At 45.4% G+C, this 23,707-nt stretch overlaps 1 protein-coding gene across 1 annotated transcript in view; it reads left to right on the top strand.

Annotated features, from left to right (window-relative positions):
* The window catches only part of INTS12 (integrator complex subunit 12), a 36,766-nt gene extending 28,107 nt beyond the window's left edge, over positions 1-8,659 (top strand). The window contains exons 6-7 of the mRNA XM_082243686.1: positions 2,023-2,178; positions 7,911-8,659. Of these exons, the coding sequence (XP_082099812.1) occupies positions 2,023-2,178; positions 7,911-8,498 (744 nt within the window). The 3' untranslated portion in view covers positions 8,499-8,659. The remainder of the gene's footprint in view (positions 1-2,022; positions 2,179-7,910) is intronic.
* The last annotated feature ends 15,048 nt before the right edge of the window (positions 8,660-23,707 follow it).

Raw genomic sequence — 23,707 nt, 5'->3', positions numbered from 1 at the left:
ATTCGGGAGATTCCCCTGCTTACGTTGTCTCAGAAGGTGGCATTTTTGGTGGCCATTACTTTGGCGCGCAGGGTGTCTGAACTGGCAGTGTTGTCTTGTCATTCGCCTTACCTGGTGGTTCACAGGGATAAGGTGGTTCTGCGTCCATGTACGTCGTGCCTTATAAAGGTCGTGTCTGACTTTCATCTGAATGAAGACATTGTGTTGCCCTCCCTATGTCCCAAGCCTAAGCATCCTAAGGAAGTTGCCTTGCACTCCTTGGATGTGGTTCGGGCAATAAGCGTGTATCTGGCAGCTATGGAGTCTTTTAGGAAATCTGACTCACTATTTATTTGTCCTCATGGATGGACCTCGCAAGGAGCTGGCCGGTTCTGCTGCGACCATTTCCAGATGGATCACAGACTGTAGTTTAGGCGTATTCTATTGAGGGTCAGGTTCCTCCTTTCGTTGTCAAGGTGCACTTTACTTGGGTGCTTAGTGCCACCTGGGCCTTCCGTCATCAGGCGCCAGTGATGCAGGTTTGCAGGCAGCTACCTGGTCGTATGTGCACACATTCACAAAGTTTTATAAAGTGGATGCTTCTTTTTAGACACAAAGTTTTGCAGGCTGCTGTCTAGAGGACTTGTCCTCCTTTGAGGGTGTTTTTTTTTTCAGGTGAGCTCCAGTTATTGACAGTTGCTCCAGGTTACCTGGTTGGCTATGTTTAGCCTTGGGGAAGTTTGTTTTTTCTGCTGTTCCCACCCCTCATGTTTGACACTGCTTTGGGACGTCCCTACGGTCAAGAAGATGAAGAGCTGTGTCCATCAATGAACGAAAGAGAAAATGGGATTTTTGTCTTACTGTAAAATCTATTTCTCTGATGTTCATTGATGGACACAGCTCTTCATCTTCTTGACCGTAGGGACGTCCCAAAGCAGTGTCAAACATGAGGGGTGGGAACAGCAGAAAAAACAAACTTCCCCAAGGCTAAGCATAGCCAACCAGATAACTTGGAGCAACATAGCACCTGCCCCTCTATGGAGTTGGGTTTTTTTCCTTCTGACACTGCTTGTTACCAAACTGAACACCTATAGCAGGAAGTGGGAGTATACCCCCAGGGACTGCCCCATATGCGTGTTCAAGCTTTTTCTCTGCCTAGTGTCCTACTCCTGTAGGGGGCAGTATAACTCTACGGTCAAGAAGATGAAGAGCTGTGTCCGTCAATGAACATCAGAGAGATGAATTTTACGGTAAGACAAAAATCACATTATTTACAAAATTTTGTAACCGAAACTAAGAAAAAAATTTTCTTTTTCAAAATGTTTTTTTTTTATTTGTTTTGGAAAAAGTTAAAAACCCAGTAGTGATTACACACCACTTAGGCCCCTTTCACATTTTTTTTGATTTTACCGCGATTTTGCGGCGCGATTTTGAAAGCAATGGCAATGGCTCAAAACGCAATCAAATCGTGGCAAAGTGCAGGAGCTACTTTGAAGTCGGTGCGACTTCAAAACGCACTGATATGAATGGGGCTCATTGAAAATAATGGAAAACGACTTGTCATGCGATTTTGCGGTCCACTAGTGTGAAAGGGGCCTAAAAGACAGCTCTATCTGTCTCAAATAAATTATAAACATTTTTTAATTTATCATACAGCATTGCATGACCACGCAATTTGTCATTTAAATTGTGACAGCGATGAAAGCTAAAACTTGGCCTGGGCAGGAAGGGGGTGAAAGTGCCCAGTATTGAAGTGGTTAACATTTGTTCTACTGTTCATTTTTCATCTCTTATATTTCTACAGTTTATAGAAATGGATTTAATGCCAACTCTGTCCATCTTTGCTTAAAGACGTTCTAGATAGGAAAATATAACCATTTTATTTAGCATAATTGCCTAGCCCTAGCTACATAAACATTTCCATACTAATATTTTATTTTTGCATGTAAGAAAATTAGGTTAGTGGATGCTTAAAACACACACAGTTTAGACATCTTTTGGTAAATTCTTTTATATACTAATTCCTTCTCTTTCCATCTACAGGCACTAAAAAATCAGAAGCCGACCCAGAAGCCTGCCTCTTCTATAGCATCGGCAGCAATGCCAATTGTAAAAGACACATCCACTATCAAGCCTGAACTGAAGCCCAAGCTCGAATCTTCAACCTCCTTCCTAGCTTTTAAGAGATCCGAAGTTAAGGTATTTCATTATTTGACATTTACACTATTCTTCTGCATGTCTTCTTGACAGATGTAAATTACATATAAGGCACAATAAAGCAATTTAAAGAGGTTATTTTATTTACAGCAAATAATATATATCAGTTTGGAGTGAAAGCTTGACTAATGTGTTAGTGCTAGCATGTGAAGATATATTTATGACAGTTTTCAGGGAGAAATGTAGCTCTGCCCCTCCTTGATTTATGACATTTAACAGTACTGATCAATGAGTGGCTGTCACTGTCATTTTTGAGAGGACCGATGGCAGAACTAGTTTCAGTTTATCAGATTAACCAACACATGTAGCAAGGAGAAGCAGAGCGGTAAATTTCTTTAACTTGTTTTCTGCCTGCTGACCTAAGGATTACAGGCAGCTGAGTGTTTGTTTACCATTTACAGTGAGCTATTGGCTTTCTTGTAGAAGTTAATCAGGGGGCTGCAAAGATGCTTAATCACTTCTACATGTGCTGACAGACATCCCTGCATAGCTGCCTCAACACTCCTCAGTGCCCACAGTAACAATCCTGAGGTCACTGCTACACAGTCCCTTGACATCCTGCACTCCAGGTAGTGAAATAGTAGAATCTGATTGTGCATACTTTCTACTCACTTCTCCTACACATACTTCCTGCCTGCACCCCATCTGCCCTCCTCTTCTGCCCTAATACCTTGCATACTGTTTTGCAATGCAATGTTTACAGCAAGGGTGGGCAATTATTTTTCAAAGGGGCCACATGAGAAACTGAGACCGTTGAGGGCTGAATCATATTTTTATTGTATAGTAAAAAATATTTTGATTAAATAGCAGTCTTAGGTGAACAACTCGTGGCTGGACTGCACGTAAACATGTTGAAAACAAACACCTGGCGCTAGAAATAACACGTATAACTACTCATGAAATGGTGTGCACTCTCACAATTATTAGAAGCAGTAGTGAAGAAATGTTCTCTGCTGCTCACACTGTCAGCGTAGGGTAGGCTGGTAAAAGGGATGAGGCAGCTGACAGGCACAGGTTAATAAACTGATCTGACCGTGTGTGACTGACAGGCTTAGGGAGATAATCGGGATAATCGGCAGAGCTGCAAGCACTGTGACTGGTAGGAGAGTGCCTGAGATCGGTACAGCAGGGATTTCTGCAGATCCTAATGTGGAGCAAAGAACATGTTTATGGCTCCTGGGGTCTGCAGCGTCCAAGCACTAACACAAGAAAAACTTGGCCAGGTAGCAGAGTGATGGAACAGCATTGGGACATCTAGGCAACACTTTCCAGCTAGAATAGAACCTCCCTACTGTACCAATCAGCTCCTCGGGCTCTTCTTCCAATTCTTGCAGCTCTCCACACAGACATCAGTCAGCATGCCTCTCTGAGCCTGGCAGCTTTCTCAGATAGACCGGCTTCTGTCAGACTGCTATACACATTGAACAAGATTTTCGGGCAGTGTGTACCCAGAATTACCCTCCTCACTCCTTTTTGTCTCCTGCTGCATACAGACAAGTATACAAGGTTCCAGTTAGACACTAGGTCTTAAAGCAAACCGCTTCTGCTTCACTCTGGGGATTCACTTCTACTAAATGATTTTGTATGCATTATTATTATTATGTTGAAATTTTAATTAAAATTTTATTTTGCTTTCAATTATACACCCAGGGCTTAGATCAAGGGTCTCCATACTATGGCCCACTGACCACATCGGGCTGGCTACGAAATTTTATCCAGCCCGCAGATAGGATCAGTGGTGTATCTTCAGACTCGGTGCACAAACTGAAGATTCAGATCAGTTGGTCTCTGCTTCTCCATCCTAGTAACCAGTGATATGCCTGCCTATTAACAGGATGGAAGTTTCTTCATTCAGACCTGCTCTGCCTCCTGGTTGCCACTCTGCTGCTACGTGGCACACTGTAGACTTAAATACAGTGGTAAGGGGGACTCTTATTGGATCCCTAATGTAAAGGGAGACTCTGGTGGGGTCTCACAACTCCCCCAGACTGTCTTAGTAACCTATATTGGTAAAGGGGGTGGTTCACAGGTGCAAAGCTTGGAGTGTGTGTTATTTTGATAAATATTCCCCTTGGTCTCGGTATTCGGTTGAATATTCATACGAGACCTTAGTTTTTCTGTGTGTGGCTCTCTGTTATGACACTTGGGTGATAAGGTGGGAAATCCTTGATTCTTTACTTAATGTGGCCTTTTTTACATAGCTATAGAGGATGGCGTATTCTGTCTCTTCGGATGGAGTACTACAAAGGGTTGGGGGAAAAGGGGGATATTGGTATAGAAGGATTTTGTTGTTTTTTATTTTTAAACAGTTTTCTATATGCTACCTTCAGTTAGTAAGTCAGTGGCGTACCTAATACAAGTTGAGCCAAGAGCTTATACATCGCTAGATTTATTTGGTGCAGTGTTTTGTAATTAAGCTTATATTTCTTCTTTTTTTATACTCAAAATGTAAAAATGTTAATTGAAAATGTTAAAAACTTCAATAGAAACTTTAAGAAAAAAAAAAGATATATATATATATATACAGTGGGTACGGAAAGTATTCAGACCCCCTTAAATTTTTCACTCTTTTTTATATTGCAGCCATTTGCTAAAATCATTTAAGTTCATTCTTCTTCCTCATGAATGTACACATAGCACCCCATACTGACAGAAAAACACAGAATTGTTGACATTGTTGCAGATTTATTAAAAAAGAAAAACTGAAATATCACATGGTCCTAAGTATTCAGACCCTTTGCTCAGTATTTAGTAGAAGCCCCCTTTTGATCTAATACAGCCAGGAGTCTTTTTGGGAAAGATGCAACAAGTCTTTCACACCTGGATTTGGGGATCCTCTGCCATTCCTCCTTGCAGATCCTCTCCAGTTCTGTCAGGTTGAATGGTAAACGTTGGTGGACAGCCATTTTTAGGTCTCTCCAGAGATGCTCAATTGGGTTTAAGTCAGGGCTCTGGCTGGGCCATTCAAGAACAGTCACGGAGTTGTTGTGAAGCCACTCCTTCGTTATTTTAGCTGTGTGCTTAGGGTCATTGTCTTGTTGGAAGGTAAACCTTCGGCCCAGTCTGAGGTCCAGAGCACTCTGGAGAAGGTTTTTGTCCAGGATATCCCTGTACTTGGCCGCATTCATCTTTCCCTCGATTGCAATCAGTCGTCCTGTCCCTGCAGCTGAAAAACACCCCCACAGCATGATGCTGCCACCACCATGCTTCACTGTTGGGACTGTATTGGACAGGTGATGAGCAGTGCCTGGTTTTCTCCACACATACCGCTTAGAATTAAGGCCAAAAAGTTCTATTTTGGTCTCATCAGACCAGAGAATCGTATTTCTCTGGTGTTTTCAGGTGTTTTTTTTAGCAAACTCCATGCGGGCTTTCATGTGTCTTACACTGAGGAGAGGCTTCCGTCGGGCCACTCTGCCATAAAGCCCCGACTGGTGGAGGGCTGCAGTGATGGTTGACTTTCTACAACTTTCTCTCATCTCCTGACTGCATCTCTGGAGCTCAGCCACAGTGATCTTTGGGTTCTTCTTTACCTCTCTCACCAAGGCTCTTCTCCCCCGATAGCTCAGTTTGGCCGGACGGCCAGCTCTAGGAAGGGTTCTGGTCGTCCCAAACGTCTTCCATTTGAGGATTATGGAGGCCACTGTGCTCTTAGGAACCTTAAGTGCAGCAGAAATCTTTTTGTAACCTTGGCCAGATCTGTGCCTTGCCACAATTCTGTCTCTGAGCTCTTCAGGCAGTTCCTTTGACCTCATGATTCTCATTTGCTCTGACATGCATTGTGATCTGGAAGGTCTTATATAGACAGGTGTGTGGCTTTCCTAATCAAGTCCAATCAGTATAATCAAACACAGCTGGACTCAAATGAAGGTGTAGAACCATCTCAAAGATGATCAGAAGAAATGGAAAGCACCTGAGTTAAATATATGAGTGTCACAGCAAAGGGTCTGAATACTTAGGACCATGTGATATTTCAGTTTTTCTTTTTTAATAAATCTGCAACAATGTCAACAATTCTGTGTTTTTCTGTCGGTATGGGGTGCTATGTGTACATTCATGAGGAAGAAGAATGAACTTAAATGATTTTAGCAAATGGCTGCAATATAACAAAGAGTGAAAAATTTAAGGGGGTCTGAATACTTTCCGTACCCACTGTATGTGTATATGTATATATATATATATATATATATTTCAGTGATATAAATGTGCACGCTTTTTTATATAATAAAGGAAATGTCATATCAGTGAGTAGCCATGCTACATATACATAGTTTTCCATAGTGTGCACAGTCACTGTCGTCCTTCAATTTCATATTTTCCATTCGTTATTAATGCTGTTTCAACCAGACACAATTTGTCAAAGGATCAATGAACCATCTGGTAAGCACTGTTTTGTTTAGAAAGAGATAACAGCAGACAACCCTAGATTATGTGCACAGAGTAAACATTTTTGTATTTTCATTGTCAATATTATTCTATTTCCCTGAATCTTTTTTTTAATCTAAATTATTGTTGGATACCTGTGTTGGAAATGATAGATACATCTGTGTGGTCAAAATGAGGTGGACAGTGGGAAGCACGACAAGTACTGCCCGGGTGCCAGTGTTAAAGTGAATATCTGAGCAAAATAAAATCTCATTCTGTAAATTTCTGCAATGCATGTACATTTCTCTGTTTTGTCTCTTTAAAAATGAAGTAATGGAAAATACCTGTTGGTCCTGTAATGGAAAATACCTGTTGGTCCTGCCAAAAATCTAGTGACTGCCTAACTTCCTGTAGTGAAATGATGATGTTGCCTCTGAAATCTCAAGCAGCTTTGCCCAGTTCTCCTCTGATGGGCTTCTTGCATCTTCAGTGCAGCAGGTGATCAGTCTACTACAGGAATTTAGGCGCTTACTGGTTTTTTGAACGGTTCAGTAGGTAATTTCCTGTTGTTAACCTTTAAAAAGATAACACACAGGGAGCTATGCATGCATTGCAGAGATCTACTGCATATGAAGAAGCTGGGGATGAGCTGGGAAGCAAAAACTGCAGGGTCTGGAGGAGGACCAGAGGAGGGCTGGAGTTAGCTGCTGGAGTTTGCTTAATACTGAGACCAGGGAAGGTGGAGACGAGAGGGTACAGTGGCTGCACAGGGAGGAACAAGATCTGTTGGAAGAGTTCTGTCGTCCTCTCTGCTGCTGACTGCTGACAAGGGGGAGGGGGGGGGGTTTGGATAGAGATTAGCCTCTCCACAGCTGCACAGAGAAGCACACAATCTGGCAGAGGAGTTATTGCATTATCTCTGCTGCCAACTGCCTAGACAAGGTGGTGGCGGAAGATGATGGCGGTGCCACAGCTGCAGAAGAGGTGCAAGGGGCACATGAAATGACCTGGTTGGCTAGACTCATCCCGCGGGCTTTGCTTTTGTCACTTGTGTGTGCTTTCAACTGTCGGACTGGAAAATTTCAGCCAGTTTTCTACAGTAAGTGCGGTGATCCCCAAGTGTCCTGCTTAACAGCAGGATCCTTGTTTTTATATGCACCAAAAAGCATACGTGTTGACAAATGAAAAAAGGTTGGTGGGTTTGTTCACAAATGAACAAATCCAACAAACTTATGTATATATACAGTATATATAGTTTAGTAGATTGTTATTTTAGTGCAGTATTATATAAGGACTCGCATATGATATCTGGTTATTTTCTCTAACACATCTATTGTCTTTTCATGTAGCCCTCCTCTGCAGCCTCTGGGAATTCCTCCGGTTCTGGGTCATCCTCTTCTGCTGCAAGTGGTCTTACTGGCTGGGCAGCATTCGGAGCCAAGACTGCCAGTGCAGTGCCAGTAACCTCAAAGTTTGGAAGCTCAACACAAACTACCAGTGGTAAATCTCCCACTTTATCTTCAGGTCAGAAAACATTGGGTTCAACTGGCCCAGCACCTATAAAGTCAGGCTCTGCATCTAAACCAGGATCAGGCAGCAGCAGCACAAGCTCTTTACCACTAAAACCTCTACCACCACTTGTTCTGGGAAAGACCAGCCTTAGCCGTTCTATGAGTAGTGACAATGTCAGCAAAACAGGCCTGCCTAGTCCAAGCATTAGTTCATCTGGAAACAATATGAGCAATCAGACGGGCGGTAGTAATGGAGGAGGAAGCTCAGCAGGAAGCAGTGGGAGCTCTAGTAGCAAGGCAACTGTCGATCCCAGCACTCAGCAGTCTGCAGCCAAGGGTCCTACTTCCCAAGATTCACAGTTAATCGCCATGAAGCGTCTTCAGATGGTGAAAAAGAAAGCCGCCCAGAAGAAACTAAAGAAGTGATCACATATACTACTGACCATAGAGTTACTGTGTGTAAAATTGTGAGCAGCATTACAGAAGCACTCAAATATACCATGAGGCAGTGTAATAGCCCACTGCAATTATATATCCTTCCTACTGAGTATATAATTATAAAGGTTTTTGTTACTTAAAGTGATACTAAAGGCCTGTTTGTTATTTAAACATGTCATACTTACCTGCTCTGTCCAGTGGTTATGCACAGAGTAGCCCCCAGAGTAGCAGCATATGCTATAGGGGTTATGTCTATTTACACACAGAACTGTGACTCAGGCCCCCCTCTCTCTCTCCTCATTGGCTCACTGGCTGTGATTGACATCAGCGGGAGCCAATGACTCCTGCTGCTGTGTCAGCCAATGAGGAGGGAGAGTCCCGGGGAACAAAGACTCTCGTGCACATCATTGGATTGAGATGGGGCTAAGATAAGTATTGAGTAAAAACATTGAGCCTTTAGAATCACTTTAATGCTTGTTTGCAGGTTATATTTTTTTAAAATGTATGAAAAAAATCTGTTGACCTCATTTAGTAAAGGATCAGAAATATGAACTGCCTATGCTGTTCCCCAAAAAAAAAAAATTATTTAAAACTGCGGTGCAGCATTGGTGATTGAACATTTGAATCTGATTGGTTTGGATTGGTACCATAAACAGTAATACGTTCTAGGTCCATTTCCTGATGCTAAGATCTCAAAGGAATGCTGTTTTCTGTTGTACTGATCTGTAACACACAATAAAACCACTTTTTGTATAACCTGTTTTCATCCCTATTATAAATGCAGGTACTAAACTAATACAATTCAAGTTCCTTTTTTTACCACTGGACTTTCTATACAATTGTATCTTCATTTACTGCTTTACTGTTATTGTTTTGCTGCTTTATGTGAAGATAAATGAAAACTAAAGAGGTGCCTTTAGGTGGAAAATGTCACCTCTCCTCTTCAGACAACGTATTTTATGGCTTAAACAGCATAAAGTCCTGGAGTCTAGAATTGACACAATAATTTTGTGTCTGTTCGTTCCATGAGAAAGTATCTTATTTTGGATGTCTTCCAGCACATGGCTATCACAGTTTATCTACTCATGTAAATCTTTTTTAGTTTTTGTTTCGTTTATCTTCCATTTTGACAGAACACAAAAGAGACAGGTAGATGACATGCAGTTAACTGATCTCCATTTGATCTCCATCTCTAAAGGGAAAGAAGGCCTCTTCCACTTTGGTTTTGCATATATATACCTACATTACAGTGATGGTGAACCTATTTGAGCCTGAATGCCTAAACTGAAAAACCAAGTTATTTATGTCAACACTGATTTAAACCTACCAGGCTCTGTACAGAGGATGGGACTGATTGACCCTCTGAATGAGCCATAAGGGACCAAAAATGTACGATTCTGCCTCAAAAAAAAAACCTTTTGTGCTTTTTTGAAGGAGTGCGTTATGCTCAGAATGCAGGGTTAAGGTGTGCCTTTTGCTCAGAATGCAGAGATCAGGAGTGTGTTACACTCAGAATGCAAGAATCAGGAGTGTGTGACACTCAGAATGCAGGAATCAGGAGTGTGTTGCCCTCAGAATGCAGGAAACAGGAGTGCGTAACACTCAGAATGCAGGAATCAGGAGTGGGTTGCCCTCAGAATGCAGGAATCAGGAGTGTGTTACACTCAGAATGCAGTAATCAGGAGTGTGTTACCCTCAGAATGCAGGAATCAGCAGTGCGTCGCGCTCAGAATGCAGGGATCAGGAGTGCGTCACCCTCAGAATGCAGGGATCAGGAGTGCATCACCCTCAGAATGCAGGGTCCAGGAGTGCGTTGCGCTCAGAATGCAAGTATAAGGAGTGCATCACGCTCAGAATGCAGGGATCAGGAGTGCGTTGTGCTCAGAATGCAGGGTTTGGGGGGGGATTTGATGTGAAGGGCAGTAGAGGGCACTGCTATGGAGGTGGCCCTGCCCATAGCAGTGTCCTTTTCCCCCTTCACATCACCTCCCACACAAACACAGTAGTTGTCCTCTACCCCCCCCCTTCCCCTATAGCAGTCAGTGACCTCTGGCTTCCCTCCAAAAGCAGTGTCCAACCTGTGTACACATTCCACAGTCCTCCACATGGTCATGCTTCAGCGCCCCAGCCCCTGCACAGGCAGCCGCTCTCAAAGTCAAGGAAGGGAGGAGTCACTCTCCTCTTTCTCTATTTACAGAGGCATTGTGGTGCTGCTCACAGCAGCAGACACTGAGTGTATGTCCTTCCCACTGGGCTACATGCCAAGAGGGATTTACAGAGATCACCCGCCCCGACTCCCGATCGCACTGATGCAAGTCAGCTCCTCCATTCCAGCACTGCCAGTGCAAGCGACTGCCTGGCTGGGGGACTTCTGCCCCCTTGCCCTGGCAGCGCTGGCGCTGTAAGCTTGCATACCCACAAAGAGGCTGCTGTGTGCCAGCCATAGGCTCCCCATCGCTGCTATACTATCTCTCCCTAGAGATCAAACAATCTGTGTGTAAGCTTCTATACATCTGTGAATACAATTTGAAGAGATGTTTGTTCAATTTCCACATATCGTAACCTAATTGGTGCAAGGTACGAAACCGCTTATGTGACTTGATCCACTATAGCAGTGGTTCTTAACCTTGTTGGAGGTACTGAACCCCACCAGTTTCATATGCGCATTCACCGAACCCTTCTTAATTGGAAAAATAAAATATGATTTTTTCAAATTCAAAACATAGGTATATATTATTTTAGCTATATATTTATACATAGGTGCACAAAATGAACAAAACCATTAAGAACAAAGAACAAAACCATTAAAACATGATTTTCACACAAAAACAAAAACATAATAATGAATATTTACTGCAAATTCGTGTGACTTCTGCTGTTGTCTTTCAGAGACCAGTTCAGAAATGCGCAGCTTTATCTTGGCAAGTGTCACCCTCATGTCATTTTAGCAACAAAGTCTGTTCTTTTTCTTTGTTTTTATGTCCAGCATCCCCACTTACAGCAGGCCAGGGTGAGGTGAGGTCCCCTCCCCCATATAGATCACCCACTTTACAGTAGGCCAGGGTGAGGGGGATCTATATGGGGGACCCTGGACCTCACCTCACCCTGGCCTGCTGTAAGGGGGAGATCTATATGGGGGACGGGACCTCTCCTCACCCTGGCCTGCTGTAAGGGGGGATCTATATGGGGGACCTCTCCTCACCCTAGCCTGCTGTAAGGGGGGATCTATATGGGGGACCTCGGACCTCACCTCACCCTGGCCTGCTGTAAGGGGGGATCTATATGGGGGACAGGACCTCACCCTGGCCTGCTGTAATGGGGGAGATTTATATGGGGGACGGGACCTCCCCCATATAGATCCCAGGTCCCCCATATAGATCCCCCCTTTCAGCAGGCCAGGGTGAGGTGAGGTCCCGTCCCCCATATAGATCTCCCCCCTTACAGCAGGACAGGGTGAGGTCTGGACCCTGGCCTTCTGTAGGGGGGATCTATATGGGGGACCCCAGAGTGACCTAACCTCACCCTGGCCTGCTGTAGGGAGGATCTATATGGGGGACCTCACCTAATCCTGGCCTACTGTAAGGGGGGATCTATATGGGGGATCATGTCCCCCATATAGATCCCCCTTACAGCAGGCCAGAGTGAGGTGAGGTCCCCTCCCCCATTTAGATCTCCCCCCTTACAGCAGGCCAGGGTGAGGTTAGGTCACTCTGGGGTCCCCCATATAGATCCCCCCTTACAGCAGGCCAGTGTGAGGTTAGGTCACTCTGGGGTCCCCCATATAGATCCCCCCTTACAGCAGGCCAGGGTGAGGTGAGGTCCCGTCCCCCATTTAGATCTCCCCCCTTACAGCAGGCCAGGTTCCCCATAAAATAGATCCTACCTTTTTTTCACCTGTGTCCCGACTCCCGATCACAGGCTAGGTATTCCTCCTGCAGGCTGCAGCACCACTGTCACCTCTGGCTCTCTGGCCTCTCACCTGCCGGCTTCTTCTGCTGCTGCGGCTGCCTGGCCTGGTGGTTCTCTCCCGCGCTGCGCTGGGCGGCCGCTGCACGGGTTAGTCCCTCCCCCAGACAGTCCCTCTCCGCACCACACACCTGGCCTGTCACCCCCCACCACTCCACAGTGGGCGACGCCGGCGCCGGCTAGATCGGATTCTGGCGGGAGCCGAGCTGCACAGCCAGCAGTGAGAGTGAGCCAGGGGCAGAGAGAGCTGTGAGTGTGAGCAGACTCAGCGGGCGGCGGCGGCCAGCCTATCATGACAGAGTGAGTGACATGACACTGCGGAGCGGATGCGCCCCCCCAGATGTTGCGCCCGGTGCGGCGCCCCCCCCCTGCACCCCCCACGCTACGGCACTGGATGTTATGTATTTCCATGATGACGGCGCGGAGCGGGAGCGGAAGGACATGCCCGAAACTGGAGAAATAGTCCCTGACAGCGAAGTGGTACTAGCGGAGGGTGTGCCGAACCCTCGAGACTGACCCACCGAACCCCTGGGGTTCGATCGAACCCAGGTTAAGAACCACTGCACTATAGTACTAGGCATACTATAGTACTAGCATTTATTGCATGAAACATTCTGATTACAAAATGTATTTTATTTTTTTCCCAAAAATCTACTATAGCATGCCGAAGCACGAATCTGAAAGCCATTAGTCTACTCCTTACCAGTCACGTGTGCCTTAAAGGAACTTGTGCTGAGGAAAACACATAGATTGTCATTGCCAAGCTCCTGAAAATGTTAATTGTCCAACTGTCCCTGGCTTCATCCGTCTTAAGCACAGTACACACGGGGTTGAAAATATTTTGGTTCAGCAGGAACCGGAGGACTTTTAGTCCGTGTGTACAGCTGTCTGTTCAACAGAAGACAGTCGTTTGGTATCAGAAGCTGAATTCAGCGCTACCTTTCCCCAGCATTCTAATGGCACTATGATTTGCAAACACAAGGAGGAAGCGTTGGCCACAGAGGCTCAATATAGCCTGGCTGCAGCCCTGCCTCCGAGAGGCTCAGACAAGTCCCGAGCAGCAAGGCGGGTAAGACTTTACGCTAGTAGGGAAACACAATCCAGGGGACAATTTTTAATATATCATAAAACGTTCAGAGGTGCAGGAAGGAGCTTCATAGAGGAGGCAGCTGATGAGGCATAACTCCAGCAGGATCCTCTGCAAGAGCCTGTACCTGAGGCTGACACATTTCCTTTCCAGACAGTGAACACCCTGCTAGCATAGAGGAATTTATAGAGAGAGAAGGACAGCCCACACTTGGACAGATACCTAGGGATGTGATAAAGTGCACAGCTTCTGTAAACTCAGTGTAGGACAGTTTGGGGGGGTGCTGACAGAGGAAGTCTCACTTCTGCGGCAGGACTTGCAGAAAATCAGAGAGCGAACCACTGCCACTGAAAGCCGCATCAGCGACCTGGAAGACAAGCTTTCCTCCTCTGATAGCAGAATCACTCTCTACTACCCACTTAGTCCACGATAACAGGGACAAAGCGGATGATATTGAAAATTGGCTTAGGCGAAACAATGTACGAAGTTGGAGGGAAGGGACCCCAAATGTTCAGTGAAAACTGTCCCCTTGAAGTCTTTGGCAAAGACGCCTTCACTCCATTGTTTGAGGTGGAAAGAGCTCCCCACATACTTACTAGAGCTTTGCCTGTAAGCACAGACCATTTCTGGCCCGTCTTTTGCACTATCATGACAGAGAAAAAGTACTGCGTCTGGCGAGAGACAAACATACTATCCAGTATAACGGAACCAGGGTCTCTTTTTTTACTCTGAGGTGCAACAAAAGTGAGCAAAATTTGTTGATGTTAAACCATTTCATGGCACCTTTTTGCAACTTTGACATGTGTTAGTAAAACTGTATATATCATGGCAAGGACCGAAGTAGATTATACCTTCTTTCTCTTACGTCCTCGGACAGTCGCTGCCCACTCATACAGTCTTCACCAATGGGGTATTGACTTCATCTCCACAGGAGTAACTAGGCATAAGACTTGTTAAAAACAAAGCATTTACATAGACACACCTATGGGGGCTGTCCCACTGGTCCAATACCCCCCTGCAATCAGCCATCCCAACTCAGTTTGTCTTCTGCCTAGTTAAGGAGTAAGATAGGCTTCCCTGTGCTGGGGCTACAGTCTCAGCCTTCTTCTTCTATTTTATGATTTTATTTACTGCAAATGTGTTTTTTTTCTTTGCATTACTAGCTGTTTATTTTGTCAGCATTAGTTAGTCGGATCTTCGGATGAAGACGGCGTTTGCGGAGCTGGGAGTCGGACTGGTCGTCCTGGCTCTCCAGGACAGAGGGCCAGATGAAATCCCAGCCCGCTATCGAGCGTTTAGCAGGCTATGTGTTCGCCCTGGCCTCGCAAACGACCCATCCCTGTCCTCAGGGATGCAGCCTGTGAGGTGGCTACCTCACTCAGACGTCTCATCCACGGTTCTCGGTGTACTGTTAGCGTCCTGCGTTTTTTTGGCTGACGCCACCCCTGCCATCTGAGGGTGGGCGGTTTCCCATGCGATGTGAGGCACCCCACGCCATTGAGTAAAGGTAAGTACATTCTGTGTGGGCCTCTGTCTTGGGCTGGCAGTCCTGTGTGTCTGTGTTATCCCCTCATGTCTGTGCGTTTTTGGGCTCCCTGATCCTGGTCCCTGCGGGGGTTTTCTCACAGCCGGTGCGCTGTGTGGGTTTCTGGGGGTCCCTCTCCTGTGTCACTTTATGGTGCTTTTGGAGGTACAGGCACATGTGGCGACCGCTGCGGGGTTAAAAACCGCCGGTCCGCCATTTTAGGTGTGGGCAGCATGTCTGGCTTCACTATGGGCGCTTATACAGCATGTATGTGGTGTGTTTTTGGCGCCTTGTGGCGCCATCTTGTGTGTGGCAAATTGTTCGTTCCGAGCACATGTCGGCGGCCATTTTACTGAAGCCTCCCATTACTTTCTATTGGCAACCATTTTTCCTTAGCCTGAAGCCTCAGTTTAGCCTCCTGTGGTGACATCACTTCCTCCTTTTACTCAGGAGAGTTTGGCTGCGGTGGTAACACTTGTGGGGGTCTGTCTGCTGTCCTTTTACTTGTGCAATCCTTCTGGCTATCAGTTTATCCTGATTAGGGGTCTGTGTTTTCACAGTCATTGTAGCGGTGTGCTGCGGGGGTCCACGGCGCGCTTAAAGGGCCAGTACCTTTAAAAAAAAAAAAGCTTTTTTAACATGGAATCTCAGGACAGCAAATTTCCCACAGCCCTGGTGGGGGATTCAGGTTCCTCTGAATCCTCTGCTCTGTCTACTTTGTCTGCTGCAGTGGCGACTTTGGTGTCCAAAGTGGAGATTCTGATGACAGAACGTGCTGCCAGAAAAAGGCCTCATTTTTCCTTGTCTTCTGATTTGAATCTGATATGGTTGCCGTAGGTGGTGTGCCCCTTGAAGGGTCTTGCTCTTCTCAGTCTGAGGGGGAGGCGGAGGTTGCAGGAGTGGATGATTCCCCCCCTGGGACGGCCGAGGACCACGCAGCTATGGATGCGCTAATTCTTGCCATTAAAGAAACACTATATTTAGAGGATGAGCCCAATCCTCCGGGCATTGTGTCCTCTTTTGGTACACACAGGACCCGCAAGGCGGCGCAGGTGTTCCCTTGCCCCGCTGAGTTTCACGCTACTGTGAATGATCAATGGCGTAATTTGAAACGCACCTTTGTGGTGCCAAAGAGGTTTCAACTCCTTTATCCCTTTGCGTCTCCTACGGATTAGTGCTGGTGTGTGGCCCCTCAGGTGGATCACACTATGGCCAGATTGAACAAGGCCACTCTGGTACCCACCGAAGATTCTCCGGTGTTTAGGGATCCTACGGATAGGAGAATGGAATCCCTTGCCCGCCATGCCTACATGGTGGCGGGTTCTCTGCTAAAGCCTATTTTCGCCTCTGTCATGGCGGCTCAAGCTGTACCTACTCATGGTCCTGTCCAGCAAGGAATTCTGTCGCTTGGTGGATCTCCATCACATAATGTCTTAACAATGGGGATGCCTTTCCTCCCTCATCATTTAAAATTGATAAAATATGCCAGTCCTTCAGGTTGGGAAGGAGTATTCCACTCCCTCATAGTCCAGGGGACATGATCATTGGTGGAAGCCAAGCTCCCTATCCACATACTGGAGCTCACAGCAATAGGGATAGCTCTGCAACACTGGACTCTCCTTCTGCAAGGACACCCAATCGGGGTGCAATCACACAATGCCATGGCTGTGGCCTACATCAACACCTAAAGGGGTACCAGAAGTCATGCAGCCTGGAAGGAAGCAAGTCAGTTTATCTCATGGATAGATAGTCACTGTCCAGCAATCCCAGGATTAGAAAACTGGAAAGTGGAATAACGTAGCCTCCACTGCCTTGATCAAGGGTAATGGGCCCCACTGTGACATCTTCCACCTGTTATGTCAGAGATGAGGGACTTTGAGTGTGGGTACCCTAGCCTACAGATTCAACAACAAATTATCTATTTTTGTGGCCAGGATCAAGGACCCTCTTGCTCTTGATTTAGATGCCTTGATAATCCCCTGGTCTCAGTTCAGGTTAATACAGCCCCTGAAAAGGTCCACAATTATTGATAATATGTTAGTTGCATGTCAGGTAAAGGTACGGGGAGATGACAGTCATTAAATCTTCAATAAATGCATATATTTATTAGGGATGCACCAGAATGAAAATTCTGGGCCGAAAAAGAAACCGAAAATTCAGGATTTCCTTGGCCGAAAGCCGAAAACGTCTTCCCCCCCCCCCCCCCCCCCAAATGATTTTAAAATAGTTTTTTCTATCACTTTAATAATATTAGACTTGAATTTAATGATTCTGAAATGAAAAAATACAAGCCAATAAAATAAATATAACCACTAAATTATTATACCCATTTTTCAGCACTTATTGTCATATGTGCACATCTATTACGAATTTATTCTTGATCTGTTGCATTATTTGCACATTTTCTTGATCATTGTTTAGTATGCGAATCATGATGTTATATTTCATTTGATTATTGCCATTCACATTTGATTACTATCTACTTCTTGGGATTTGCATCAACACCGCTGTGTGGAGTATGCGATTCACGGCATTTTGATATATCTCTTGTATATTACACATCTTCTTTGTGAATTGTTATTCACTGGAAATTAGCGCCGGTTTATTTATTTTTTGCCTTTCTTATATGGTGGTGACACTTTAAAATTTGTAGCTGCTTTCTCTTTTATTACTTTTTCTCTTATTACTTTTATTTTTTTTATACATCACATCACTTCATTGGTAGCGCATTGGCCCTTTGTTTGTATTGTTTGGGGGGGGGGGAGAAGACAGCCAGATGACCTTACCAGCACACAGCACCAGAGCACATGAAGGGAGGAGGTGGGAGGAGCCATTCTGCAATAGGCACGGAGGAAGACGAGGAGGATCCTCCTCCGCTGTGCATGCTGGGTCCTCTCCTCGCGACATCACTGGTTGCTAGACGCCAGTCGGCTGGCCATCCTAGCAACCAGTGTAGCTCACACTAAAGCGGCCGGCGGAGGAACAAAGTGGAGCGGTCAGCAGAGATATCTGCCTGACAGGGAAGTGAAGGGCTCACTTCTTACAGCTATTAGCGGCCATTCATTTTCGGCATCTTTAACCCGTTTCGGCTGAAATGGGAGAGGCCCATTTTCGGACAAAAATTTTGGTTGCCAAAATTTCGGTGCACCACTAATATTTATATTGAGATTTTGGACACTTTTCAGATTCCATCAATTGAAAGGATGTTAGTTGATGATGACATCATTTTTCAGGATTGTCATGCATCTTGCGATAAGACAAAAGCCATGAAAACTTTCCTTCAAGAAAGGCATATAATGTCAATAGCATAGCCTGCAAATAGTCCGGACCTCAATCCAATTGAAAATCTATGGTTGAAATGAAAGAAAATGGTCCATGACAAAGCTCCAAACGGCAAAGCTGATCTGGCAACTGCAAAAAGAGAAAGTTGTAGCCGGATTGATGAAGAATACGGTTTGTCGATAGTTAACCACTTGCCGACTGCCGTCAGTAGATTACTGCGGCAGTCAGCCCCTCACAGGCAAAGCGACGTAGGGCTACGTCGCTCGCCTGTGAGCCTCTAGGGGGCGAGCGCGTGCCGGCGGAGGCGCGCTCCCGCCCCCGCTCGTTCACGGACACCCCCGCGCGTGTGCCCGGCAGACCCGATGTCCGCTGGCCACTCGCGATCGTCCGTTGGAGAGGGAGAAAAGCAGGCGGCTAATGTAAACAAAGCCGCCTGTCATTCTCCCCTGTGTAAGAACAGAGATCATAAGGTCCTGCTATGTAGGATCGTATGTCTCTGTTGTTACACCACTAGCCACATCCCTTCACAGTTAGAAGCACACCCCTAGAGACACACTTAACCCCTGGATCACCAATAAAGTTAACCCCTTCCCTGCCAGTGTCATTTTTACAGTAACAGTGCATATTTATAGCACTGATTACTGTAGTAATGTCACTGGTAACCCCAAAAGTGTCAAAAAATGTCAGTCAAGGGTCCGATCTGTCCGCCGCAATGTCGCAGTCCCGCAAAAATAATCGCAGATCGCCACCATTACTCGTTAAAAAAAAAAACAACGAAAATCTTTCCCTTAGTTAGTAAACGCAATAACTGTTGCGCAAACCAATCAAAATACGCTTTTTGCAACTTTTTTTTTACCAAACATATGTAGCAGAAAACAAATTGGCCTAAAATGTTAAAATATTTGATTTTTACATATTTTTTGGGGGGGAATTTCATATAAAAAATGTGAAAAATATTGTTATTTTTGCAAAATTGTCGCTCTTTTTTTGTTTATAGCGCATGATCAAAAAAATCGCACAGGTGATCAAATACTACCAAAAGAAAGCCCTGTTTGTGGGGTAAAAAAGGAAGTCAAATTTGTTTAGGTACAGCATCGCACGACTGCGCAATTGTCCGTTAAAGTCATGCAGTGCCCAATCGCAAAATAGGCCCTGGTCAGGAAGGGGGTAAAATCTTCCGGGGCTTAAGTGGTTAAATCCATGTCTCAGAGAATTCAAGCTGTTTTAAAAGCCAGAGGTGGTGCAACAAAGTACTAGTGGTGTACTGTAGTGGTGTTTGTTTTTTTATTTTTTTTATGATTCCATAATATTTTTTTCAGAATTTAGTGATACCATATTTTTTTCTCTGCTTGATCTGCAAAAACAGTTGCAATTGACTAGTTTTCTTTCTTTCTATTTTTTTGTTTCTAAAACCCAGAAGGATGGAATGTTAAATGAAAATAGTTTTGAGGCATGACAGTGATTCCATTTTTTCTACACAATTAAACAATTGAATAAACTTTTTCCAAGAGTGGTGATTCCATACATTTTGCCAGGGGTTGTATAATTCTAACCTTCCTACAATCTGGACTTGACCAGAATGTCATCTTAAGCACTCTGAACAGACAGGTTTTGTCCTTGTCTATTGTTATTCAAAAACCTCTGACTTCACTCTCTCCTTTCAAAACCTTTATTCAAGGTGTATCTCGGATCAGGAACCCCTTGCTGCCCCCTTGGTCTACAGAAACCACCCTTTGAACCCATCAAGGATAATCCCTTAAATTACCTTTTCTTCAAAGTGGTTGTTTTGGTTGCAAACATTTCTGTCAGACATTACTCTCAGTTGGTGGCTCTCACTTGTAAGGAGCCGTTCCTCATTCTTTACAATGACAAGGTAGTCCTTCTCTCAAGACCATCCTTTCTTCCTACGGTGGTATCAGTCTTCCAACTCAATGAAGACATAGCCTTTCCATCCTTGTGCTCTGCTCCAAAGCACCAAAAGGTAATTGCTCTTTGTTTTATCTCTTTCAAAGCAACAGCTTTTATCAGGAAGATGGGCTCCCTATTTGTCCTATCCTTATCGATGGATAGGACAACTTATTGCTAGAGCTTACACTCTAAAGGCAAATCTCTTCCTGCACTTTTTACGCACCTGCTCCATCAGGTTAGTGGGTGTTTCCTAGGCATTGAGATACCAGGTCTCTGTAGCTTAGCTTTGTAAGGCCGCCACCTGGTTTGTTCACATCTTTTCAAAGTTTTAGCAGGTGGACAACCACAAGGTTCTTATAGCGGCACTCTGAAGATGGGTCTGTTGACCCTTGTTGTTTGGCCTGTTGGCACAGTTCTGTTTGCCTAGTTGTTGCCCACCATTTTCTGGATCAATATATTTTTATTTTCACAAAAAGCAATTGCATATCTGATAATACAGCCGTTTACAGCTATAATTGCCAACAGAAAGGCACAGAAGTCTACGTACAAAGAGTACAATGGTACATGATGAAAGGTAATGCAGGAACATAAGGTTAAAAAAAGTTGCCCATCCTTTTCATTCATTGCTTAGGGACGCATTGCTTCCAGGGTGTATAAATATTCATCCTGTGTCCTGTACTATACAAAAAAGGTGAGATAAATTTTGGCTTACCTGTAAATTCCATATCTTGCAGTACAGAGCACACTCCCTTCTATTCCTTGGGTATTCTGCATTTCATGCTACAAAACTGAGGACTCATGGACTGGAACTGAGTTATATAGGAGGTTTCCAGGGGGCATGTCCTCAAAAGCTTTGCAAGTTTCCACCTGAAGGTACAATTCTCTAACCCAGGGTATAAGAAAACTTGTCCTGTACTTTACTACAAGCTTTAGACTTTACAGGTAAGTCAAAATACTATTTTTCTTCTGTTACATAGTTACATAGTTACATAGTTAGTGAGGTTGAAAAAAGACATCAGTCCATCCAGTTCAACCTATGATGTGTGTGTGTGTTTGCTTTTAACCGTACATCGTATACCCCTGTATGTTGTGGTCTCTAAGGTGCCCATCTACTAGTTTTTTGAAACTATCAATGCTCCCTGCTGATACGACTGCTTGTGGAAGAGAATTCCACATCCTTACCGCTCTTACAGTGAAGAACCCCTTACGCACTTTAAGGTTAAACCGCCTTTCCTCTAGTTTTAGTGAGTGGCCACATGTCTTATTGTATCTCCTTTCTCTGAATAGTTTGTTCCTTATGCTAGGGTTGTCAGTACAGTATTTGTACATTGATATTATATCCCCCCTCAATCGTCTCTTCTCCAGAGAGAATAGGTTCAGTGCTTGTAGCCTATCCTCATAGCTGATGTCCTCCATTCCCCTAATCATTTTTGTTGCCCTTCTCTGGACTTTCTCCAGTTCCAGCACATCCTTCCTGAGGACCGGTGCCCAGAACTGGACAGCATACTCCAGATGTGGCCGGACCAGAGTCTTGTAGAGCGGGAGAATAATCTCTTTTTCTCTAGCGCTCATTGACAGACGTAGTCCTCGGTGATACACCACCTTCGGGTTATGTTGCCTCCACAGGAGCAGGACTAGACAGGAAATTAAAAAGCTCTGGCCACACCCCAGGGGCAGTCCCAGAGGGTATATCCTCTCTCTCTCTGCCTCAGCAAATCAGTTATTTTCTGTCTAGTTAGGAGTAAGGACCTAGATACCTTGCTGGGATCTTAGGTCCTGGCAAGAATTTTTTCTTAAAGGATTTTTTTTAGACAGCTTTTTTCTCCAGTGTTCCTGTGAGATCTTCAAGCAAGAAAGCTGAACTGGGCGACGGGCTGGATGTTGAGATCCGGTGGTCACCCCAGTTCAGCCTACGAGCGCGTGCAGGCCATAGCTCCGCGCTGGGTCGGCCGCGACAAAGTCCCATTAAAGGACTGTCCACGCGAGTTAAACGTCTCGCTGAAACGCCAAAGACCATGAGTCACGGCGTCCGTATCGGTCGACAGCCCTCCCGCCCCGGTGGAGAGGGGTACTGTCAGGAGTTGGTGCCCGCCTGGTTCCGGTATGGTGAGTAGTATGTTCCCCCTTTCCCCATGACGGGTTTTGTGGTGAACGCGGGCCCCTCTCTGTATGGTAAGATAGAGTCCCTTTCTATCCTACAACATGACACAGATCCTCCTACTTTGAGTGTGATTTTATGTGTGCAAAAAGCCAGGAGGCTTGGTTTGGGAGCTAACAATCTAATTGTATACATGTTTTAAAGATGTAATCTGTGGCATTCTGGGAATCTTATGGGTTAAGTATAAGCTACCTACCAGTCAGAAGCCACGGACATGTAGACTGCCTTCCTAATCAGATCTCCAGCTATTAGCAGGCCTCCCGAACGGCCATGCGGTCCGCCAGGGCCGGTACCGCCAACCACGCCATATCCCCATGCAGTGAGAGTGTTGTGTGCCCTGCAGCACACCGCTATTCAGTACGGGCCGCCGCCATTTTTTTTTTTGCTGGATCGCACGAGCCGCCATTTTGGCGTAGCCTCGTGTCTCCAGCATGGGGGCGGCCATGTTTGAGGTGATCCAAACACCTCGTGGAGCTTGGGGGAGGCGCCGGAAGGCGTACAGAGGGGCGGAGCCGCCTCCTTTCTTCCTGGGCAGCCAGCCAAAAGACTTCCTGTTTGTTAAGACAGCGCTGTAACCTGTTGCAGTTAAACTCTGAGCATCAAGTGGTGAGCCTGGGGGTCTATCTCTCTCTCTCTCGATCGATAGGGATCCCTAGCAGGTAACACTAAGGGGCTTTTGTGGCGCTGGGGGTCGAAAAAAAAAAAAAAAAAAAGAAAAGTTTTATTTTTGAATTATATTATCCAGGAAGTAACTGGAGTTATCATGGACCCTGCCACACATATTCCCCCACCTGTTTCCTTCGAGGGGGCCACGGGACCCGCCGGTGCACAGAGTATAGAGTCATTTACAGCAATTTTGGAGTCTATGGTGGCTCGGGTGGAGGCGGCCTGTCAGGGACGGGGGTCAAGGAAGCGACCCCCGCCTACCCCTATACCATCTGACACCTCTGACTCAGATTCAGAGGTGGTCACGGCAGTTGCAGGTTCCTCTGCAAGGGCTGTTATCCCAGGTAAAGCCCCCTCAGACAGCGAGGAGGACGCTTCTTCTCCTGCTATTATTCAGGAAGAAGCATTGGTGGACGCACTAGTTGTGGCAGTGCAGGAAACCTTAAAACTTGAGGCTTTACCGGCAGAGGCAACTGAAACAGAGATTCCTTTTGGTACTAATAAGCCCATCAAGACGATGAAGGCTTTTCCTGTACCTAAATGTTTCGGTAATCAGATTAAAGGAGAATGGGAGCATTCTAAACGTACCTTTACTATTTCCAAGC

This window comes from Pelophylax lessonae (genome assembly GCF_965119305.1).
Source record: "Pelophylax lessonae genome assembly, chromosome: 1".
Classification (NCBI taxonomy): domain Eukaryota; kingdom Metazoa; phylum Chordata; class Amphibia; order Anura; family Ranidae; genus Pelophylax; species Pelophylax lessonae.
Note: the sequence above shows the minus strand (reverse complement) of the source record. Positions and strands in the feature narration are given on the sequence as shown.